This window comes from Alosa alosa, chromosome 5, assembly GCF_017589495.1.
Source record: "Alosa alosa isolate M-15738 ecotype Scorff River chromosome 5, AALO_Geno_1.1, whole genome shotgun sequence".
NCBI lineage: Eukaryota > Metazoa > Chordata > Actinopteri > Clupeiformes > Clupeidae > Alosa > Alosa alosa.
In genome coordinates this window covers 6,921,500-6,939,840 of record NC_063193.1, presented here as the reverse complement: position 1 = coordinate 6,939,840, position 18,341 = coordinate 6,921,500, and the positions used below count along the sequence as shown (strand labels likewise).

The window sequence follows — 18,341 nt, the reverse complement described above, 5'->3', positions numbered from 1 at the left end:
AAGAGCAGTTAAAACTGTCCGGTCAAATTTGACCGCAAATAGTAAATTAAGGGGGGTAGCAACGAACAAGTGTTAAAAGGTTAAGAAGCTTCTACTGTACACACTGGGCACACTTGAGCCTTTTGGTCTCAATGAAGAATTGAGCCTGTCATGCTAAAGACAATGTCCTGCTAAAAAAACTGCATTAAATCATGTGATGGCTTGCAGCACCAATACAACACAGCTACTAGGGCCATTCTCATTCATTATCACTAGTCCTCAGCCCCTGATATGTTAATGCTTTAACCAGCATTAATCAACATGACCTGCCCTGATGCAATATTACACACCTCATTACTTGATGATTGCCCAGAGGTGCATAATGTGTTCTTTCAGGAAATAAATAACTGTTTAATTTAGAAAAGGCTTTGATCAACATTCAGTTGGACATGATAATTCATTTGCATGTTGTTTATTATTTTTTAATACCCATTAGCGAATAGGTTTATTAGCTAAGGGTAAACAATGGAGTAACAAACTAAATGAACATGCAGAGGACTGTGTCTTTGGGCATTCATGTGTGTGAGTGTATGAGTGAGTATGAAAGAGCATACAAGAGGAAAGTGTTATTGAGAGAGAGATTGACATAGAAAGAGGGAAAATGAAAAGATAGAGAGAGAGAGAGAGACAGAGAGAGAGTTGAGAACATGTCGTTGTTAACCTGACTGGCAAAGATGTTGCACTGATGGTTATTGCACAGTTCACTTGCCAGTCACTCAGCCTGTCCGCAGCAATCATTCCAAATCAGCTCAGATGGAAAGAACAAAAAGGAAGCATTTAACTGAGTTGATATGAGCTCAGCCTTCTAGGCCAGATGCAGAAACTAGTGTACACAGCAGCTGGCAGCAGCACACATCACAGATGTTTATTGTCAGCCCCTCTTCAAGTTCCTTATATAGCCACGGCTAAGTGTTTCAGGAACTATGCAAACAAACACTGTACTCTATGTGTCGGCTTAAAAACCTTCACATGAAATATACACTTTCATGCACACAAGCGTACACATAATTGAAAACTGTCCAAGACACATATGCACATATGCAACACGGTTTGTTGCAGTTTGCTTATAAAAAAAAAATCCTGAAATGTAGGCTACATTCAGGATAAAAATAGATCAGAAGTACAGTATGATGAAGTAAGAAACACCATGGAGCCTCACTATGCTGTTATTATATCAAAGTGTTTTAAAAACACACCTGCAGTGCCGTGCCATCACAAAGAAGCTGCCCCTACATTTCCATGGCCATTATTTTCTCCTTACATCCAAATCCTCTGTGCTTCAGCCCTGTCATCCTTTGTACCCAGGGAGGTTAGTAAATCAAACTGGGTCACCTTGACCGTGACTCATCCCATGCTGAGGGGACCAAGAGAAAAACAGAATGGGAAAAAAATATGTGCACTTGTTTGCTAATGCCCATGAACACGTTCTAATTGGTATTTGCAGACTGCGGTTCAACTCCTTGGGGGCTTCATCAGGTTGGTGTTCCCAGGTAGGAGCACAGAAAACGATAATAACCTGACTTTAGGGAAACCAAACACAGTGTGTGAGCGAGCATTTGTAAATTCTGACTGAGTGCCTGGTTTGCCTGGCAACAATCGTAAGAAAGAGAGAGAAAAAATAAAAGAGGGGAGATGAAATATTCCTGGGCTCACTTTTAGGTTGTAAGAGAGGCCAAGTACTGTGAGGAGAAGGCAGAGAGGCTGAACCAGGAGGGATGCTTTACCCTCTCCAGCCCTCATCATCTCTGGGTGGGTTACCCTCTGGCCACATCTGCAGCCCTCATCATCTCTGGGTGGGTTACCCTCTGGCCACATCTGCAGCCCTCATCATCTCTGGGTGGAGACTGAGGCAGGGAGAGGTGGCTGCTGCTCCAACAGCAGACTGCTGGCACCTCTTGAAGCAGCGCAACCTAATGAATTCTTGACTGGATTCGCTGTTTTTTTTTTTTTTTTTTTTTTCATTCACGCCATATCTTAATCCATTTCTTGTAAAATATTTCACCCCTAAAACCTTCGCCTAGAACACACAAGACTTAATAACCTTAGAATCCATTAACTGTCTGCCAAGTAAGTGCCAGCTAATCCCTAGCTCACACTGCCAGGGTGCTGAAGTCTGTGGATGGGTAAACAGAAAAGGCATTCCTTGACATATCATAAAACACTGCGCACAGACCCAGTGGCCATAAAATAAGAATATTTACTGCTGATATCTCGCAGACTGCAATAACCATCTAACCCTGCAGGAAAAGATCATGGCCTGTCTGGCTCCACAAAGGCAAACTTTTAACCAGATATCAGTCCCAAAGACACGGCAGCACCACCAGCACCACCATCCCCCTGCTCTCCACGCCCTAGACATATCAGCTTCATTTACATCGCTATCTTAGTTAGTGACTGGTGGTGCAGGCAAGGTTATACATCCTCTCTATTCCCCTGGGAGTCAAACTCATATCTGGGTGTTGCTAGCTCCTGGCTTTATAAACTACATAAACCATTCCCATTCTCACACACACATTCTCTCTCTCTCTCACACACACACACACACACACACACACACACACACACACACACACACACACACACACACACACACACAGACAGACAGACAGACAGACACACACACACACAGACACACACAGACAGACACACACACACACACAGAGAGAGAGAGAGAGCGAGAGACACCCACCAACAGTCACAAAGCTGATTTAATTTGCTAGGAATGGACATGTACATTAAATCTGACCACAAGAAGCAGAAGGACAAACACTGATGCAGCTGACTGTCTTAATGATGGGCATCAGATCTCCATGTGCTAGTTTTCCATGCTGAATAGAACAGAGCAATAACCAGTGTGGAGAGAGAGGAGAGGGAGGAGAGAGAGAGAGAGAGAAAGAGAGAAAGAGAGAAAGAGAGAGAGAGAGATGCTGGGCAAAACTGCTTACGCCTTGAATAATAAAAAGGCCAATAGAATGGACAATGCACACTAATAAAACTGCTGAAGCCTTTCTTTTCACATTCTCACTGCACTGACTTGTAAGTGCAGACCTGCCACTTAACTGTATTACTTTGTAGTTTCTAAGCAGGCCAGTTAATTGTGGGGGAAACAATGTGATGCTTCAAAGCCAAATGGTGCAGTTCAGTTCAGGGTGAGACTCACCTTTCCTGGGGTCAACACTCCACTGTCCACTGGGAGCCTACAGATGATATGAGAGAGAGAATTGGGGGGGGAGGAGAGGGTGTAGGGGTGGGTGGAGGAGAAAATATTATGGATTGAAAAAATCAAATAGACGTTAGAGACAGATGGAGGGAGAGAGAGAAAGAGGGGAGGGCAAGACAAAGGAGAGAGAGAAACGAGATGAGAAAACGAGAGTGGGAAATGAAAAGAGAGAAAGGGATGAGATATGAATGAATAGAGGCGCTCGCAAGAAGAGGAGAGGATGAGGGGAAGGAGGAAAGTCAGAGGAGAAAAACAATAAGCATGAGAGACAAACGTATTTGGCTCTGCACCAGCTCTGCAGTTACATTCTCTAGTGGTCGACATCAATTCACCGGCACACACACACACACACACACACACACACACACACACACACACACACACACACTAGACATCCGGCCAGCACCCTTACGAACAGGAGAAAAACAAAAAGAGGAACTACACAGGACAGAGAGACCCTGAGTCACTAAGCTCTCCACAACTGGTCGAAGGCAATCTGAAGCTAATGGACTGTGCAACAGCGTAAGAGCCCGATGCCACATCTACGGAGGCAGTTGTGTCGCCTACCCCCCAGAGTTCTCAATCAGACTGCCACCATTAGGGCAGGGGTGCCGGAGAGAGCTGTCAAAGTCTGCCGTCATAATGCCCCCATGGGCAAACCTGGCAGCTTATCAGTGGCATTAAAGCTCTCATCCAATCAGAGCACAAGCACAAGCACATGCCAAGCTGTCTGATTTCTTCCCTCAGGTGGCATTAACACAGAGTTACTTTTGGAGAGGAAGTACCAAAGACAAACTCAAATCTTTTAGCGTGTACACCAAAAAACCTAACATACACTTTGAATTCAAGAGCTCTTACTAGTTCTGAGACGAACACCCGTCTGGGTTCAAAGTGCCCGCTGAAGGTTTTGGAGAAGTAGTGGTTTTACCGTTCATATGTTAAAGCATTTTCAACAAACAGGAGTTCTTCACACATGCAGGTATACACACACACACACACACACACACACACACACACACATAATATAGGGTGTGGACTGCAACCTTCATCTTCAGTGAGAGGAGCACTCACCCAGGTATGGCAAGGCTGAAGCCGGCCGAGGTCTCGGCGATCTGACCGCTGGGGATCCAGCGTGTCTCATCCACGATGGTGCGGGCGTGCGGTAGGCGGCCCACCTCTCGGGCAGCCACCTGTAGCTGCTGGGCACTGCGGAGGATGAGCACAGCCTCGTCGTGAGGGATGGTGCGGAAGCAGCGGGTGTTCACCTCCAAGATCTGATCCCCCACCTGGAACAGGGCAGAGAGAGAGAGAGAGAGAGAGAGAGGGGGAGAGAGACAGAGATGGAGAGAGAGAGAGAGTGGTGGACAGCAAGAGAGGGGGAGAGAGATGGAGGGAGAGAAAGACATAGACTTAGACTAGACTAGACTAGACTTAGACTTAGACTTCTTTAATGTCCATAAAACTTACATAAAATGGAAAATTGTCTTTGACAGTGGCATAAAGACATACAAGAAGCACACACACACACACACATCACAGACAACACTATTTATTGTGCATATTGTTGTCTGTGATGTGTGTGTGTGCTTCTTGTATGTCTTTATGCCACTGTCAAAGACAATTTTCCATTTTATGTAAGTTTTATGGACATTAAAGAAGTCTAAGTCTAGTCTAGATAGAGGGAGAGAGAGAGAAGAAAAAAGGAGAATGTGAGAACCACTCAGCCACACATACATGCAAGCACCCCCCCTCTTTCATCCCATGTCCTGTCTTACCTCTCTTTCTCTCTCTCACACACACACACACACACACACAAAACACACAAACCATACAAAATTAAAAGAACATTCCAAATGATCCATATCTTATTCTTGTGATGGTGTTTACTTTGGCTGGCTGTGAGGAGCCGAGTGGTCTCCAGCACTCAGCCTTGACGGATGAGGCTTCTCAGAGCCTGTAGGTGGACACAGTTCTGCGTTATCTCACTGCGCTGACACTAGATGAACAAAAGGCTTTAATCTAGTCCAGAGTGCAGACAAAGGAGCACAATCCTCTGCCTAATTAAGCCGAATCTGCTGAAAGGTGATTATCAACGGCGCGCCACGGATCAATGCAACGAGCATAATTCATACAACAGGCTCCACTCTGTTCCTGAGGCTCTGCGAGGACTGGGAGGAATCAATGGTGATAACGCTGTTGTTTTACAGAGTTATGTCACTGCGGCAGGCGTTGCCATGCCACAATCATCATCATTCAAGGTCCCTGCATTTGCACTCCAGTCAAATGTTATGGTGAGTGCGGAGAAAGTGACGTTGTGAAGGCAGTGGGTTATATTCATTTCCTTGCTACCACATGCACATCAGGATTAACAATCTTCTCCTTCACTTTTAAAAATGAATGTGTTGGAAACAACACAAACTGTGTTGTCCCTATCTGGACACAGAGATGTGTTAAAAAAAAACAATGCATGTTGTGTTGTTTTCAACGGAAGTTGTGTTATTTTCAACACATATTGTGTAACAAATATCAAAAGCAATGTGTTGGAACTCGGAAACAACACAAACTTTGTTATCTGGATGCAAGTTGTGTTGAGTGTTGGTTCTCTTTTGGACATTTTGAGCGTTCGTTTGTCCTCCGCACTGCTTCGTTCCAACATCATGTTCGGTGAACCCGAACAGCATGGCTGCTGGCATGGCAACCGCCCGCCTTGTTGCCGGGAAAGCTCTCTGCCCATCACCAAGTGATCCTTACGAGAAAGCTACAAGCAGGGATGTTGGACCACTCGGCTTGACTGCCAAGCACTCGTGAACGGAAGAACGAAAGGCCTGCGAGGCAGAGAGGGGAAGAAGACATCGTGCCACCGCAGGTCCAACAGAGAGATGTGTGTTTTTAAACAGACGAGAGAGCTAGTGCGCTCACTGTAACAAGATTCTGTGATTTTCACAGCATCACTGCTGTTTTTGAGAAAAATGTGTACTGTATTTGTGAATACAGTATGTTGCTGTAGTTTCGCTATGAATTATGGTCAAAAATGGTCAAACTACAGTAATAAAAATTTGCTGCGAATCATAACACAGTAATAAATCTGACTCCTCCCTCACTTGACAGCTTTTTGAAAATGTTGAAAAAACATGGCGGAAAATCAGTTGGGGTTTTCTGTTTTCTTTTTGCACATAAATACAAAGTTAAGCTCCCAGATAGCAAGGTGACATTGATATTATGTTGATTTTCCATCCAAATCATCATTTTGAAAAGATATCTAAAAGTCATGGATTTATGGTTTACTGGGAAATTTTGACGTGGTGATTGAAACGTGCACCGCGCGACGGCGTTTGAACTGTCGGCGGGGAGATCATTTTTTGAGCAACAGTTCAGTCAGTCAGACCAACGGTGTTCAGCACTCTGTCAAGTTAGCAGCTCCACCTTAATGGTAAGCAAGCATTTATTTATGTAACGTTAATGTTTCATTGTGAAATTGTACTACATTAAATTCGGCATGTGTACAGTCTATATGCGTTGTACTGTCTAACTTACAAACTCATCCATGCTTGTTGGATCAACTAAGTAAGTACTGTTAGGCTAGCTATCATAGTTGCTGTTGCTGTGAAGGTGGCATTAAGGTTTATGTTTTATGTTACGTTAACGTTTTGGCAGTCTCATTTATATTAGGCCTACCTTGGTTCTCAGTAAGTTACAGTTTATTATATTCATATAATTTATATAAAACATTAAGCTAGTAGTGCTAGGCCTAGTATGTTACTGTCACAATGTTAGGCTGAAGATGATGTGCTGCTGGAGGTTTAGCTGCTACCAGCTAACTTATGTAACGTTAACTCATCGTAATCATGTACGGTTTTGTGAGTTTAATAGGCTAACTTTAGCAATATTGATATAAGTTAACTTTAAGTCACATCTGACTATCATTAACCGTTGTTCGGACTAACAAAGCGAATGGCTGTTGCTGCCATATGTGTTGCTGCAAGCAAACATCATCAATGAGCTCACCCAGCTGGCTAACGTTAGCAGCTAAATATACCTTCTTGAAACTGAGTTATGCTAACACCATCTTCAGCCTGGCATTTTGACAGTAAACTCAAAAACATACAGTATATATATAAATGATTATTCTAAAGTTTCACTTGTAAGTAGCCTTCAGTTTCAGTTGAAAATTGTTATCTAACACTGTTTATCTTTTTTTCTTCTATTTCTGCTAGGTGCTGCTTCACTCTGCTACTGGTGGTGGATCAGGCTGACTGCAACCGTTGGTCTAACGTTAGGATGCAGCACCGCGAGAATTTCTAAACGGAAAAAAGTGAATAAATGTACTTGCTTTTCAAACTGATAACAAGTTGTCAATGGTTATTTATGCAAGTTTGTGTAGCCTAAACCATATACCTAGGCCTAGTCAAATTTATCCTGGCTGTAGATAAAAGCAGGATATGAATTTCCCAAAATTACTGTATATAATATTACAGCACTGGTATTACTACTGTACTAAGTTACAGTATGATCCATAAGTACTGTGATTAAAAATATGGTAGACAATTCAATACTGTATACATTACAGCACTGGTAGTACTACTGTAGTTTGCATTTACAGTATCAGGCATAGGTACTGTGATTTCATGTACAGTAGGTGTACTGTAGAGTGAAATACAGCAACTTGCTGGTTATTTGCTGCCAGCAAGTTGCTGTAAATTTTACGTTAAACTTTTTACAGTGCTGGTACATTTCCTCCTTTGGTTCTTTTCCTGGGGAGGCGAGTGGAATGGAGAGAATAGAGGGAAATTGGATATTGACTTTGCCGTGTTTTTCCTGGAGAGTGCTAATGTCGTTTATGCACCTGCATCAGCAGCACGGGGGCTCCATTCCTCACGGCTGTACAGTAGAGAGGTCTATGGGGGGGCCTGATTTATGACCTGCAAAGGCCTCAAGGACCAACGCACACCCCCTCTCTCATCCCATGTCCTGTCTTACCTCTCTTTCTCTCTCTCACACACACACACACACATATACACACACACACATATACACACACACACACAGTCATCCTCTCTCTCATCACATTACACTAACACACATAACACGTGATACACACACACACAGAAATGTCTCCCAGTCACCCAGACATCTGACCACGCTCTCTCTCTCCTCTCGTACAAGTGCCTACTCCATCCCATGCGCTCATCTGTCTGTTTGTGTCCTTCTGTCTTTCTTCGCCACTTGGTCTATACTCCACGTCTTTCCATCTGTCCTTCGCCCGACCCCAGACTGTTTTCGCTGTCCATCTCTTCTGTCCTTCGAGCATACGCGGCCTTTCACTGAAGCAGCACGCCAGCTGAGACGAGTACAAGAGTTTCTCAGCCTCAATGCTAACTGCGTTCCACGCTTTTAGAGTAGCCTGTATGCACTGCCACAGAGTGCTGCTCTTCTGCCTTGGTGTCTTCTCAGACATAAGAGGTCATGTAGGGATCCAGTGCCTTCACACTTAGTGAAGGGTAAGCAAACATGGTAATGAGATGCAAATGGTGTTTAATTTGGGCTGGTGATTAAGTGGTACCACTGGATCCCTGGGAGGGAACAGGTGCACTGATCCATATGCCGTGTTCCCAGACGTTAGGAACAGAGAGAGAGAGAGAGAGAGAGAGAGAGATAAAGGAGATATATTAAGGAAAGGAATAAAAAGAGAGGGAGAGATAGGAAAGATGGACAGAGAGAGAGAGAGAGGAAGAGAGGAGGCTAATTTTAGTGACCGGAAACACTCGGCTGGCTTGTGATGTTTTCCAGGTGGCCTGTAATAAAGAGGGTGTAGAGCCTGAGCAACGCTGGGGGTCAGAGTAGATAAAGCAAATGTGCAAACCCATCACATCTCCTGCACCACCACCCCCGCCACCATCACCTCCTCCTCCTGCACCACCACCCCCGCCACCATCACCACCCCCCGCCACCATCCTCCTCCTCCTCCTGCACCACCACCCCCCACCTCCTCCTCCTCCTGCACCATCACCCCCCCACCACCACCACCTCCTCCTCCTGCACCACCACCACCACCACCTCCTCCTCCTGCACCACCACCCCCCGCCACCACCATAACCTCCTGCTTCACCCCCCCTAAAGCGACAGCGGCACGTCTCCTGCAAACACCGCAGCCATCTGACCACTGGGCGCCTGACCAGCGCAGGACAAGATGCCAGGTGGGCACAGACGGATTAGCGGTGACAGATGAACACGCCTGCGTCCACCGCCAGCAGGGGCCGCCAGACAGCCCAGGACTCCAGGTGACAGCAGCACGCTTAGTCCAGGGAAGGAGGATGGGGTGTGTGTGTGTGTGTGTGTGTGTGTGTGTGGAGGGGGGAGGGTGATAAGGGAATGGGGGTGACAGCAGCACACTCAGTGCAAGGAAGGAGGTTGGAGTGTGTGTGTGTGTGTGTGTGTGTGTGTGGGTGACAGCCATTATACCCAGAGTCAGGTCATGCAGATGGGGACAGCAGTGAGGCTATCAGTCACCTCGGCTCACCCTCCACCCCGGACCATTACACCTGGATTTTTAATTTAGCCCAGCCTTCATTAAAGCAAGAGCGGAAGTCATTGCCCTCGCCAAATGAAAAGGGAGAGCGAGAGAGAGAGTGAGAGAGAGAAATGGAAGGAAAGATTTGAGTTATTAAAACAGACAGCGAGAGGTAGAGAATGAGAGAGAGATTGAAAGAGAAAGAGGGGGATGGGGAGACATTGCTGGAAAGTGTTGATAAGATGGAGTGCGCTAGGAACCAAATTGACTTTGGGAAACTTTGTCTTGTTTTCATTCCAAGAGGTTAACAGCAGCTATTCAAATATATATTCAAGGACATCCCCAGTGGAGCCTCATCACAGACAGAGAGATCAGCCCGACTTCTATGTGAAATGACTCACGGCAGGATCATCTGAAGGAAAAGTTTGTCACTTTTCTTCATCTTGTGGTCAATCTTGTGGTTTATGATGACCATTTGCTGTTTATTTGCTGTTCATTTGGTGAATACACTTCTCTGTGTGTTTCCAGCACTCAATACTTCCAGTATTTCTAGTCCCATAAATAATCCACAAAATGTAAAACAAAAACTGCTGACTGAGAGTGCTGGCTAAGAGAGCAAATATTTTAAGTAGATTAAAATTAACCTTTGATATTTAGCTCAAAGGACAAATGTGTGTGTGTGTGTGTGTGTGTGTGTATTATCCTCCTTTTAATCTGTCAAATGCTCTCTTTCGTTTTTGGGTATATATTTTCATGCACTCACAGACCATTTTTACCCAACAGTTCCTTTCAACTTTGTGACTGCTTTGAGACCAGACATGGTGTTGTATTCGGAGAGTGAGATCGAGTTAACTATTTCCTTTGAAGATGTGTGGAGGAAGCCTTTGAAAGGAAGAATCAAAGTATGCAGAACTGGTAGCAGAGGTAAGAGAATGTGGCTGGCAAGCACACACAAGATCCAGTGGAGATGAGGTGCTAGAGGCTTTGTAGCAAAGTCAGTCACAACCCTTCTTTTAGACTTTGGTTTTCGAGGATGCTCACTGAAAGGAGCTTTAAAACAGCTATCAGAGGCTAGTGAAAAGGCAAGCCAATGGCTATGGCTGAGGTGCTCATAGACTACTTGGGGTCATGCTGCAACCTGAATTGACTCTGACATGTGCAAATTCTTGCCACTATGTTTCTGGAGTGGTAGTTGCTGGAGCCTGCATCAAAGGCATGTGTGTTGGTTGGATATGTTGCTGATCCTATCATAAACCCACATCGATGAAGAGGAATGACTGAAGGATTTATGATATTTCTTGGTATGTTGATATGTTGCTGATCAGATCATAGCAACGAAAATAGCAACGAAAAGAAATGACCAAAGAAATTGTCGGTATTTGTTGGCAGAGAACCCATCATGAGTGTGGAGGAGGGTGAGTCTAGGACACCATGATACCACTGTTGAGCCTTCCGGGGGTGTTGTGGGCCTAATGGAAAAGGAAACACTAATGAAGGAAGGTGCCTGCTTGAAGAAATGCTCTACAAGGCTGTTTTGTTGGTGATGTTTTTCTTGCCCACAAAGGTTGATTTGTTAGTGATTTTGTTTTTGACGGTAAATAGGCTTAGTTGTTGATTGGGCCGCTTTGTGAAATCCCCTACCTCTAGCACTAGAAATGTAACAGCTCTCCGGTGTATATGTGAAATGACACCTCACCTTACCTCAGAGCAGCACACCTGATCGCCACAGTCCAGCCCCCATCTCTGGTGAAAATGTACTCAGCATCCTTCACCTAGCTTCTCCACTCTCTTGTTCGTCCACTTTCTCTCAGGTCAGATCTGGAGGATATAAACCCCAAAACTTTTTTTGTCTTTTTCACTTTCCTGTTGTTTTGAGGAGGGGAGATTGATGCTGAAAGGAGAGTGTTGTGTTCCATGCCAGCCTCTGGGACAGACTGGTGAAAAATTGAGTAATTAACAGGATTGCACAATTAAAGCAAATGAAGAATGTCCTTTTAGTGAGCTTTATTACGTGAATGGCGTCATAGGGCTTCAAAATCCTGCATTTCTCATTTAAACGGATGAATGCCCCGGCCATATGTTTTGTTATGTGAGGAGGGTGTGTGTGTGTTTGTGTGTGTGTGTGTGTGTGTGTGTGTGTGTGTGTGTGAGGGAGAGAGAGTGTGTGTGTTTCTGTGTGTGTGTGTTTCTGTGTGTCTGTGTGGGTATGTGTGTCTGTGTGTGTGTGTGTGTGTGTGTGTGTGTGTGTGTGTGTGTGTTTGTTTGTGTGTGTGTTTGTGTGTGTGTGTGTGTACATTATGTGTGTGTGTGTGTGTGTGTGTGTATATGTGTGTGTACAGTATGTGTGTGATTAACCGAGAGGAGGAGGAGGTCTGCGTGCCACTCAGCAGTACGGCAATCCTACTCTCTGTGGGCGATTTGTCAGCCAGACGAGACCCCAGCTGTTGTGTCATCTCGGCCAGGTTCAGAGAGAGACAATCCGGGCTATCAAAGGCTCTCCAGCCAGTCAGCCAGCACAACAAAGCCACTGCAGCCCGGATGAAAGACTAACAGACTGCTCCAGAGGCACGGGAGGAGGGGAAGGCACCACCACAAACAACCATCGCCAGTAGTAAAAGGAGAAACAATGATGACATGACAAATCCCCTCCCGAAAAGCATTTCCATCCCAACTGAAATTCTTCCAGCCTCCTTCAAGTCTGCTCTTGAAAAACAGTCACTCAAACGCCTACTTTTTGTATTTATGTTTTCCAGGCTGAAACAAACTAAGGTTTTGTCAGTGTCGAACTCAAGTAAAGTGTGACTCTCTTGAAGGAATTAAAGTGAAAGAGCTGAACTGAACTCCAGAGTCAAGTGGAGAGAACATGAGCCGATCTGGACATAAGGGCTGGCTGTAGATACCAAGAGGGTGCAGGTGAAAAATGTCTCAGTCTCATTGTGCAGGCAACTCACAACAAACCTGGCAACTTAGGATAAAACTGTCGACTCAACAGAATATAAATGTTGTTGGTAGAGCATTCCAGAGTTTCTGCCAAGAATTCCGAATGTCTCTTATCTCTATCTGAGTCAGTTTCATCCATTCAGACATCAAACAGACTGAATCGAGCAGTTATAAAAGCAGAAGAGAGAAGAAAAGAAGAAAGAGAATAGGGGAGAGGGAAATAAAGAGAGGAATGGTGAAGAAAAAGTTTTCCAGTGAGAGCCAAAATGGCCACCTTCTCTCACCTCATATGACCCAGTCGCTCGGAGAAAGCAACTACGCCATTGAATATTACTGTTTGCGACACTCAACCGGCAAAACACAGTTACTCTTAAAGAGCCATGAACGTGCCTGCAAACTTCAATTACCTCCACCCAGCCAGAACAATGAAAATGGACACATTTGCGCTCAGAAGACACAAAGGCCTGTCGTTCCCTTCCAGCATTTACCCTTAGTCCGACCTCTCCTCTTACAAAAGCACCAATAATTCAATTCCATTCCATTTCATTTCCGTCGCACTTTTAGTGGCGGGTAATGCCACAAAGACACCATGCACGCAGAAGCAGGAGCTGAAGTCACCCAGCAGGGGACACAGGCCTCCACTGCATCTTTCATCTTCCTGTCATGAAGCAGTTGCCAAGGTGTCAGGCCCCTATTCAATCTTTCACAGACTATATTTGGATTTACTGAGGGCTTGTTTTCACATCTTTTTGTTGGCAACAGGTGTGGCAGAGACAGAGTGGCCTGACAGCATGGATTTGGGAGGGCATGTTTTAGCCCTAGACTTCTCACTACACCCCGTTGAGCTGAGACCCTGTTATCTTTGTCATTTTATTCATGTGGAGAAACAATATTTTGGGTGGGTTGGACAGACATATGCAGTATAGTATAGCTGGTATGAAGATAGGACAACTGAATAAAGAGTCAGGACTTGATGGAAAATGTAAGTAATATGCATATGCAATGGATGGATGAGTATAATGAGTAAGTGGTATGAATGACCAAGTGAGAATGAAAAAGAAACACAGGTGAGCTGACAGAAACACAGCCGTGGGGAAACCCCCAGACATGTTGGAGACACAAAGGTGACACCGAGAAAGAAACAGGGTGATGAACACCAGACAGGCATGTCAGTGAGCTCAGGTTGGGATCAATGGAAAAATCACTTTACAAGCTGGTGCTGTGCACAATAGCATCTCACAATATCACAATATGCTTACTGAATATTTATAATGCAATGCACTGTACAAATGTACCTTAAAGGTAGAGCATACCTTTCCAGTCAGGTTCAACCACTTAATTGGTTTCAGTACTGTTGGTGTTCTCCTGCTCTGCACTCTCGATGCAGCTCACATAATTACATTACAGTCCTGGGGCGCATTTCCCAAAACCATAGTTGCTAGCTAAGTTAGTTTGTTGGTTTTCCCATTGCCAACCAACTAAGTTTCTAACAGGTTAGCAACTATGATTTTGGGAAACGCACCCCTGGTTTTTGGATCGATCAGATGTGGTTTGAGCTTAACGACCAGCAGGGACCAGCAGCATGCCATGCTGGGGGTGTGGAGAGGGAGGGTTGGGGACATGCTGGCGTGTGGGACGCCTTACCTTGAGGCCAGCGTACTCGGCAGCAGAGCCCCGGTCCACTCCTGTGATGTAGATGCCCAGGCCGTACTCAGCGCCGCCGCGGATCATCAGGCCGAGGGGGCGTCCGTCCTCCATGTTCACATTTACCTGGGCAGAGGATCGGAGGAGACATTCCAGTATTTATATATTGGACAAACCTGCCCAAACGGCCACAGTACTGTACAGACCACTGATGGCTTCACGAAATGTAAAAGTCTCTAAAGGTGAATATTACATAATCAGAAATTTAAAATGTTAAAAAAATAATGAATGCAAGACAATAACCAGAGCATGGAGACATGTTCAACTTACACAGAGACAAATGTGTGTGTAAACTCTCTCTCTCTCTCTCTCTCTCTCTCTCTCTCTCTCTCTCTCTCTCTCTCGAACAGAAATATTCACACGAATCAATCAATCTCTGCACTCACTTATTGTGTCCTATTTTCCCATAAGAGTGTTTAATTAGCGTAATTAGAGTGAGAGAAATTATGGCTTCTAGTGTCTTACAAGCATTTCACTATTTGAGGCTAAATGGATCTGAGAACAGATCTCTATCGGGACTGGGGAGGGGCAACAGACACCCTTTAGGACACAGCTGGAGAATGGCTAATTGTTTCCACACATTGTAAACAGATTACCACAGGACCCAGTCAAAGACAAATACATCTTTTTCTATTTTGATGTCTGGTGGCGCTCTGGGATGATTGATTGGACATCAGAAGGGTCTGGACATAAAAATCAATCACTCTGACACAGAGAAGATGTCCAGAGACTTGCAAAGCCAAAGGGACAGAAAAAAGAGAGAGAAAGAAAGAAAAATAGGGAGAGAGGGAGAAGGAAAAAGGGAAAGAGAGACAATCTGAAACAGATAGAGACAAAACACAAGAGAATCTGTGGGAGACAGAGAGATGAGATGAAAGATGAGAGCAAGAGAAAGAGAGAGAGGGAGAAAGAGAAAGAGAGAGAGAGAAAGAGAGAGCATGTAAGTGTGATTTATCTCTCGGCTAGTATAAAACCACCTATTTTGCCAGTGAGTTTTCATATTCACGACACCCTCACCCCACCCCAAGCCGCAGACCAAACAACATACATCACTGTCACTTCTTTAATTAGAAATCATCTCTGTTCGGCCATGCTCATCCAGCACTATCACAAAACATATGTATAGATAATTCCCAAAAATCATCTGTGGACATTTTTAGCCCATAAATTCCCCCCTCAGTGTTGTGTACAGTGTACTTTGAGGAGAAAGTTAATGTAGTTTGTGTGTGTGTGTTGGGGGTGTACATGGCCTTCTCTGCCATCTGAATGTGCAGCCCTGGGATAAGATAAGAGCGCTCCATACGCATGGAGCTTACTCTGCACATTTCACTGGTAAAGCAGAATGGAGGTGGGGGATGTGTGTGTGTGTGTCTGTGTGTGTATGTGTGTCTCTGTGTGTGTGTGTGTGTGTGTGTTGTGACCGGAAAAGTGTGTGTGTTTCAGAGAGAGACTGAGAGAGGGAGATGGAGAGAGAGGATGGTGGAAAAGGCTAAAAAGGACCTTGAGGCATCTTGTTTTGGCCTCATAGTTGAGAATGATGCTAGAGGCTCATATTAACCTCCATGTAACCCTGCCCTCAAAGGCCATTACCCAGAGTCAGTGGAGTTTAGTCTCACAGACAGACACAGAGATGGGGAAACATGGGTCTGCTGACGCATCAAAACACATCTAACTCACTCATGCCAGGGGTTTTACTTTGGACCAAAGATTCTAGAACAGAGCTCTGTTCTAGAATCTTTGCTTTGGACCTTTTACAGCTAGGTAGATTGACTGTGTACAGAGATTGACTGTGTATAGATTCTATTTCCTACATGGTCAGAAACGACTAGAAATCTAGACGCACCCTAGCGGCAGCAAATTACATTTGCTGCCAGGGCTAGTCTAGCAACTCTCCGTTGGCTTGTGAGCTCGAAAAATTAAACTTCTATCAGGCCAATCAAATCGTGTATAGAGTTGTTAGGTGGGCTTAACACAATGATTGATGGCAGAGTTGCAACGGTTTGGCTTGAATTCCCTGCTACTTGAAAACAAATAACATGGATGTTGCTGTTGGCGAACAGAGTGACAAGTTAAGCTTTTATTAAGTTGGCAAAAGTTTGAACTAGCCAACTAGCTCCGCTGGTGGGAAACGCATGGGACTCATAGCCTGTCCTATTGCGTGCAGAGAGAATTTGAAAGACAACCAATTATCCCGCCCCTCGGACCGGTGAGTGCCCAGACCCTACATTTTAATGTGGGTCTGGCTCGTCAGGCTATCAGAAACTGCCAATTTAGACATAACTTTGTCTCATATATGACAATCCCCTGCACTGCAAAGTATTTCCATTAATTAGACAGACTTCTCTCTCTCCATCTGGGATTCAAAGTTAAACCCTACTCCTTTGGGGTAGACTGGTTAGGCTGACACTGACATAATCAGAGAACGATCCAGAAGACTTGCACAGGCATCAGTCAGTCATTTAGCTGACATTGTGAAAGTTGCTAAAACACAGGGAAGGCTCTTCTGAACCAGGTCCCACATGCCTCCCTCTAGAACCTGCATCACTCAGTGGTTAAGCAAACATTTTCAATGTAGCCTTGCGGAAATAGAGGGACGACTCTTCTGAACCAGTTCTGTGCTGCCTGCGTGACAGTAGAAACATAAAGCTGATGATACGCAAGGTAACTTTTTGAGCAATGCTGCTGTGCAATGTTTGTTGTTTGGGTACATTCTCATTGATATTAGGCATCAACTGTTTTACTGGAGTACTTAAATTATCAGTAGGCAAATTACCATGATTATCCAATCAAAACACACAGAATCGGTTATGTGGTCCCAGCGACATCAGAGAGGGTTGAAGCTCCTCCATGGAATTCTGATTTTATTTTTCAATAACAGCTTGACAGCAAATGGCAAAGGACTCCCCTTTTCTGAATTGTTATGGTCACAGCTGGATTGATGCTCTCTGAATGGCTAATTGTCCCCACACATTGTAAACCTAGGACCATAGGACACAGTCAAAGACATCAAAATATTTTTATTTTGATGTCTGGTGCCGCTGTGAGATCACTGATGCCAAAGGACTCCCCTTTTATTTATTGAAATTCAAAATGAAAGCATATTACATTTAATATAAGTGAATGTTCACTATTTGATATTAAGTATATGATATAATGTATGATGTTACTTGTTACATAGACTCCATTGAAGTATCAACCAAGAAATAGTTCTTCTTTGTGAGCTTGCTTGAGAGCTTGTTCTGCCATGGTTAGTAATCAAGGATCTTTGACGACATTGCTCAAAAGGTTGCCCCATGCATCATCCACTGTAACTCCATCTTGTGCACCCTCCCACACACTCATCCTCTTCTCTGGGGGCGGTGGGGGCAGCTGCTGTGTGTGTGTGTGTGTGTGTGTGTGTGTGTGTGTGTGTGTGTGTGTGTGTGTGTGTGTCCCTCCCTCTCACTCACCCTCTTCTCTGGGGGTGGCTGGGGCAGCTGCTGCTGTGTGGAGTGTCTCCCCGGGGCCCCGGGCGGCTCCTGGAACTCGGGCGGCGGGGACACACTGCGGCCCTGCGGGTCCACCCATGTGTAGACGTGATTGGTCACGTAGCCGCCGGGGATGCGGCCCATCGAGCACACGGACATGGCCAGCTTCTTAAAGCCCTTCAGAACCTGGAGACGTAGTGAGAGAGGGACAGAGAAAGAGAGATAGGGACAGAGAGAGAGAGAGGGACAGAGAGAGAGACAGAGAGAGACAGAGAAAGAGAGGGACAGAGAGAGTGAGAGACAGGGACAGAGAGAGAGAGAGAGAGAGAGAGAGAGGGGGTGAAGACAGAAAAGAGCAAATCATTATAATTATCTTGAGAAATATGCCTACAGTACCTTCCACTGTTTGATTTATAAAGTTAATAATTACTGCAGTGTGGGACAATGTCGTAACATTTGTTAG

The 18,341-nt window shown here is 44.9% G+C and overlaps 1 protein-coding gene across 1 annotated transcript in view; it reads right to left on the bottom strand.

Moving 5' to 3' along the window:
* whrnb (whirlin b) overlaps positions 1-18,341 on the bottom strand; it is a 53,625-nt gene that overhangs the window by 19,874 nt on the left and 15,410 nt on the right. Inside the window, exons 2-5 of the mRNA XM_048243395.1 lie at positions 17,861-18,064; positions 14,352-14,477; positions 4,331-4,545; positions 3,200-3,236 (exon numbers count right to left, since the gene is read on the bottom strand). Of these exons, the coding sequence (XP_048099352.1) occupies positions 3,200-3,236; positions 4,331-4,545; positions 14,352-14,477; positions 17,861-18,064 (582 nt within the window). The remainder of the gene's footprint in view (positions 1-3,199; positions 3,237-4,330; positions 4,546-14,351; positions 14,478-17,860; positions 18,065-18,341) is intronic.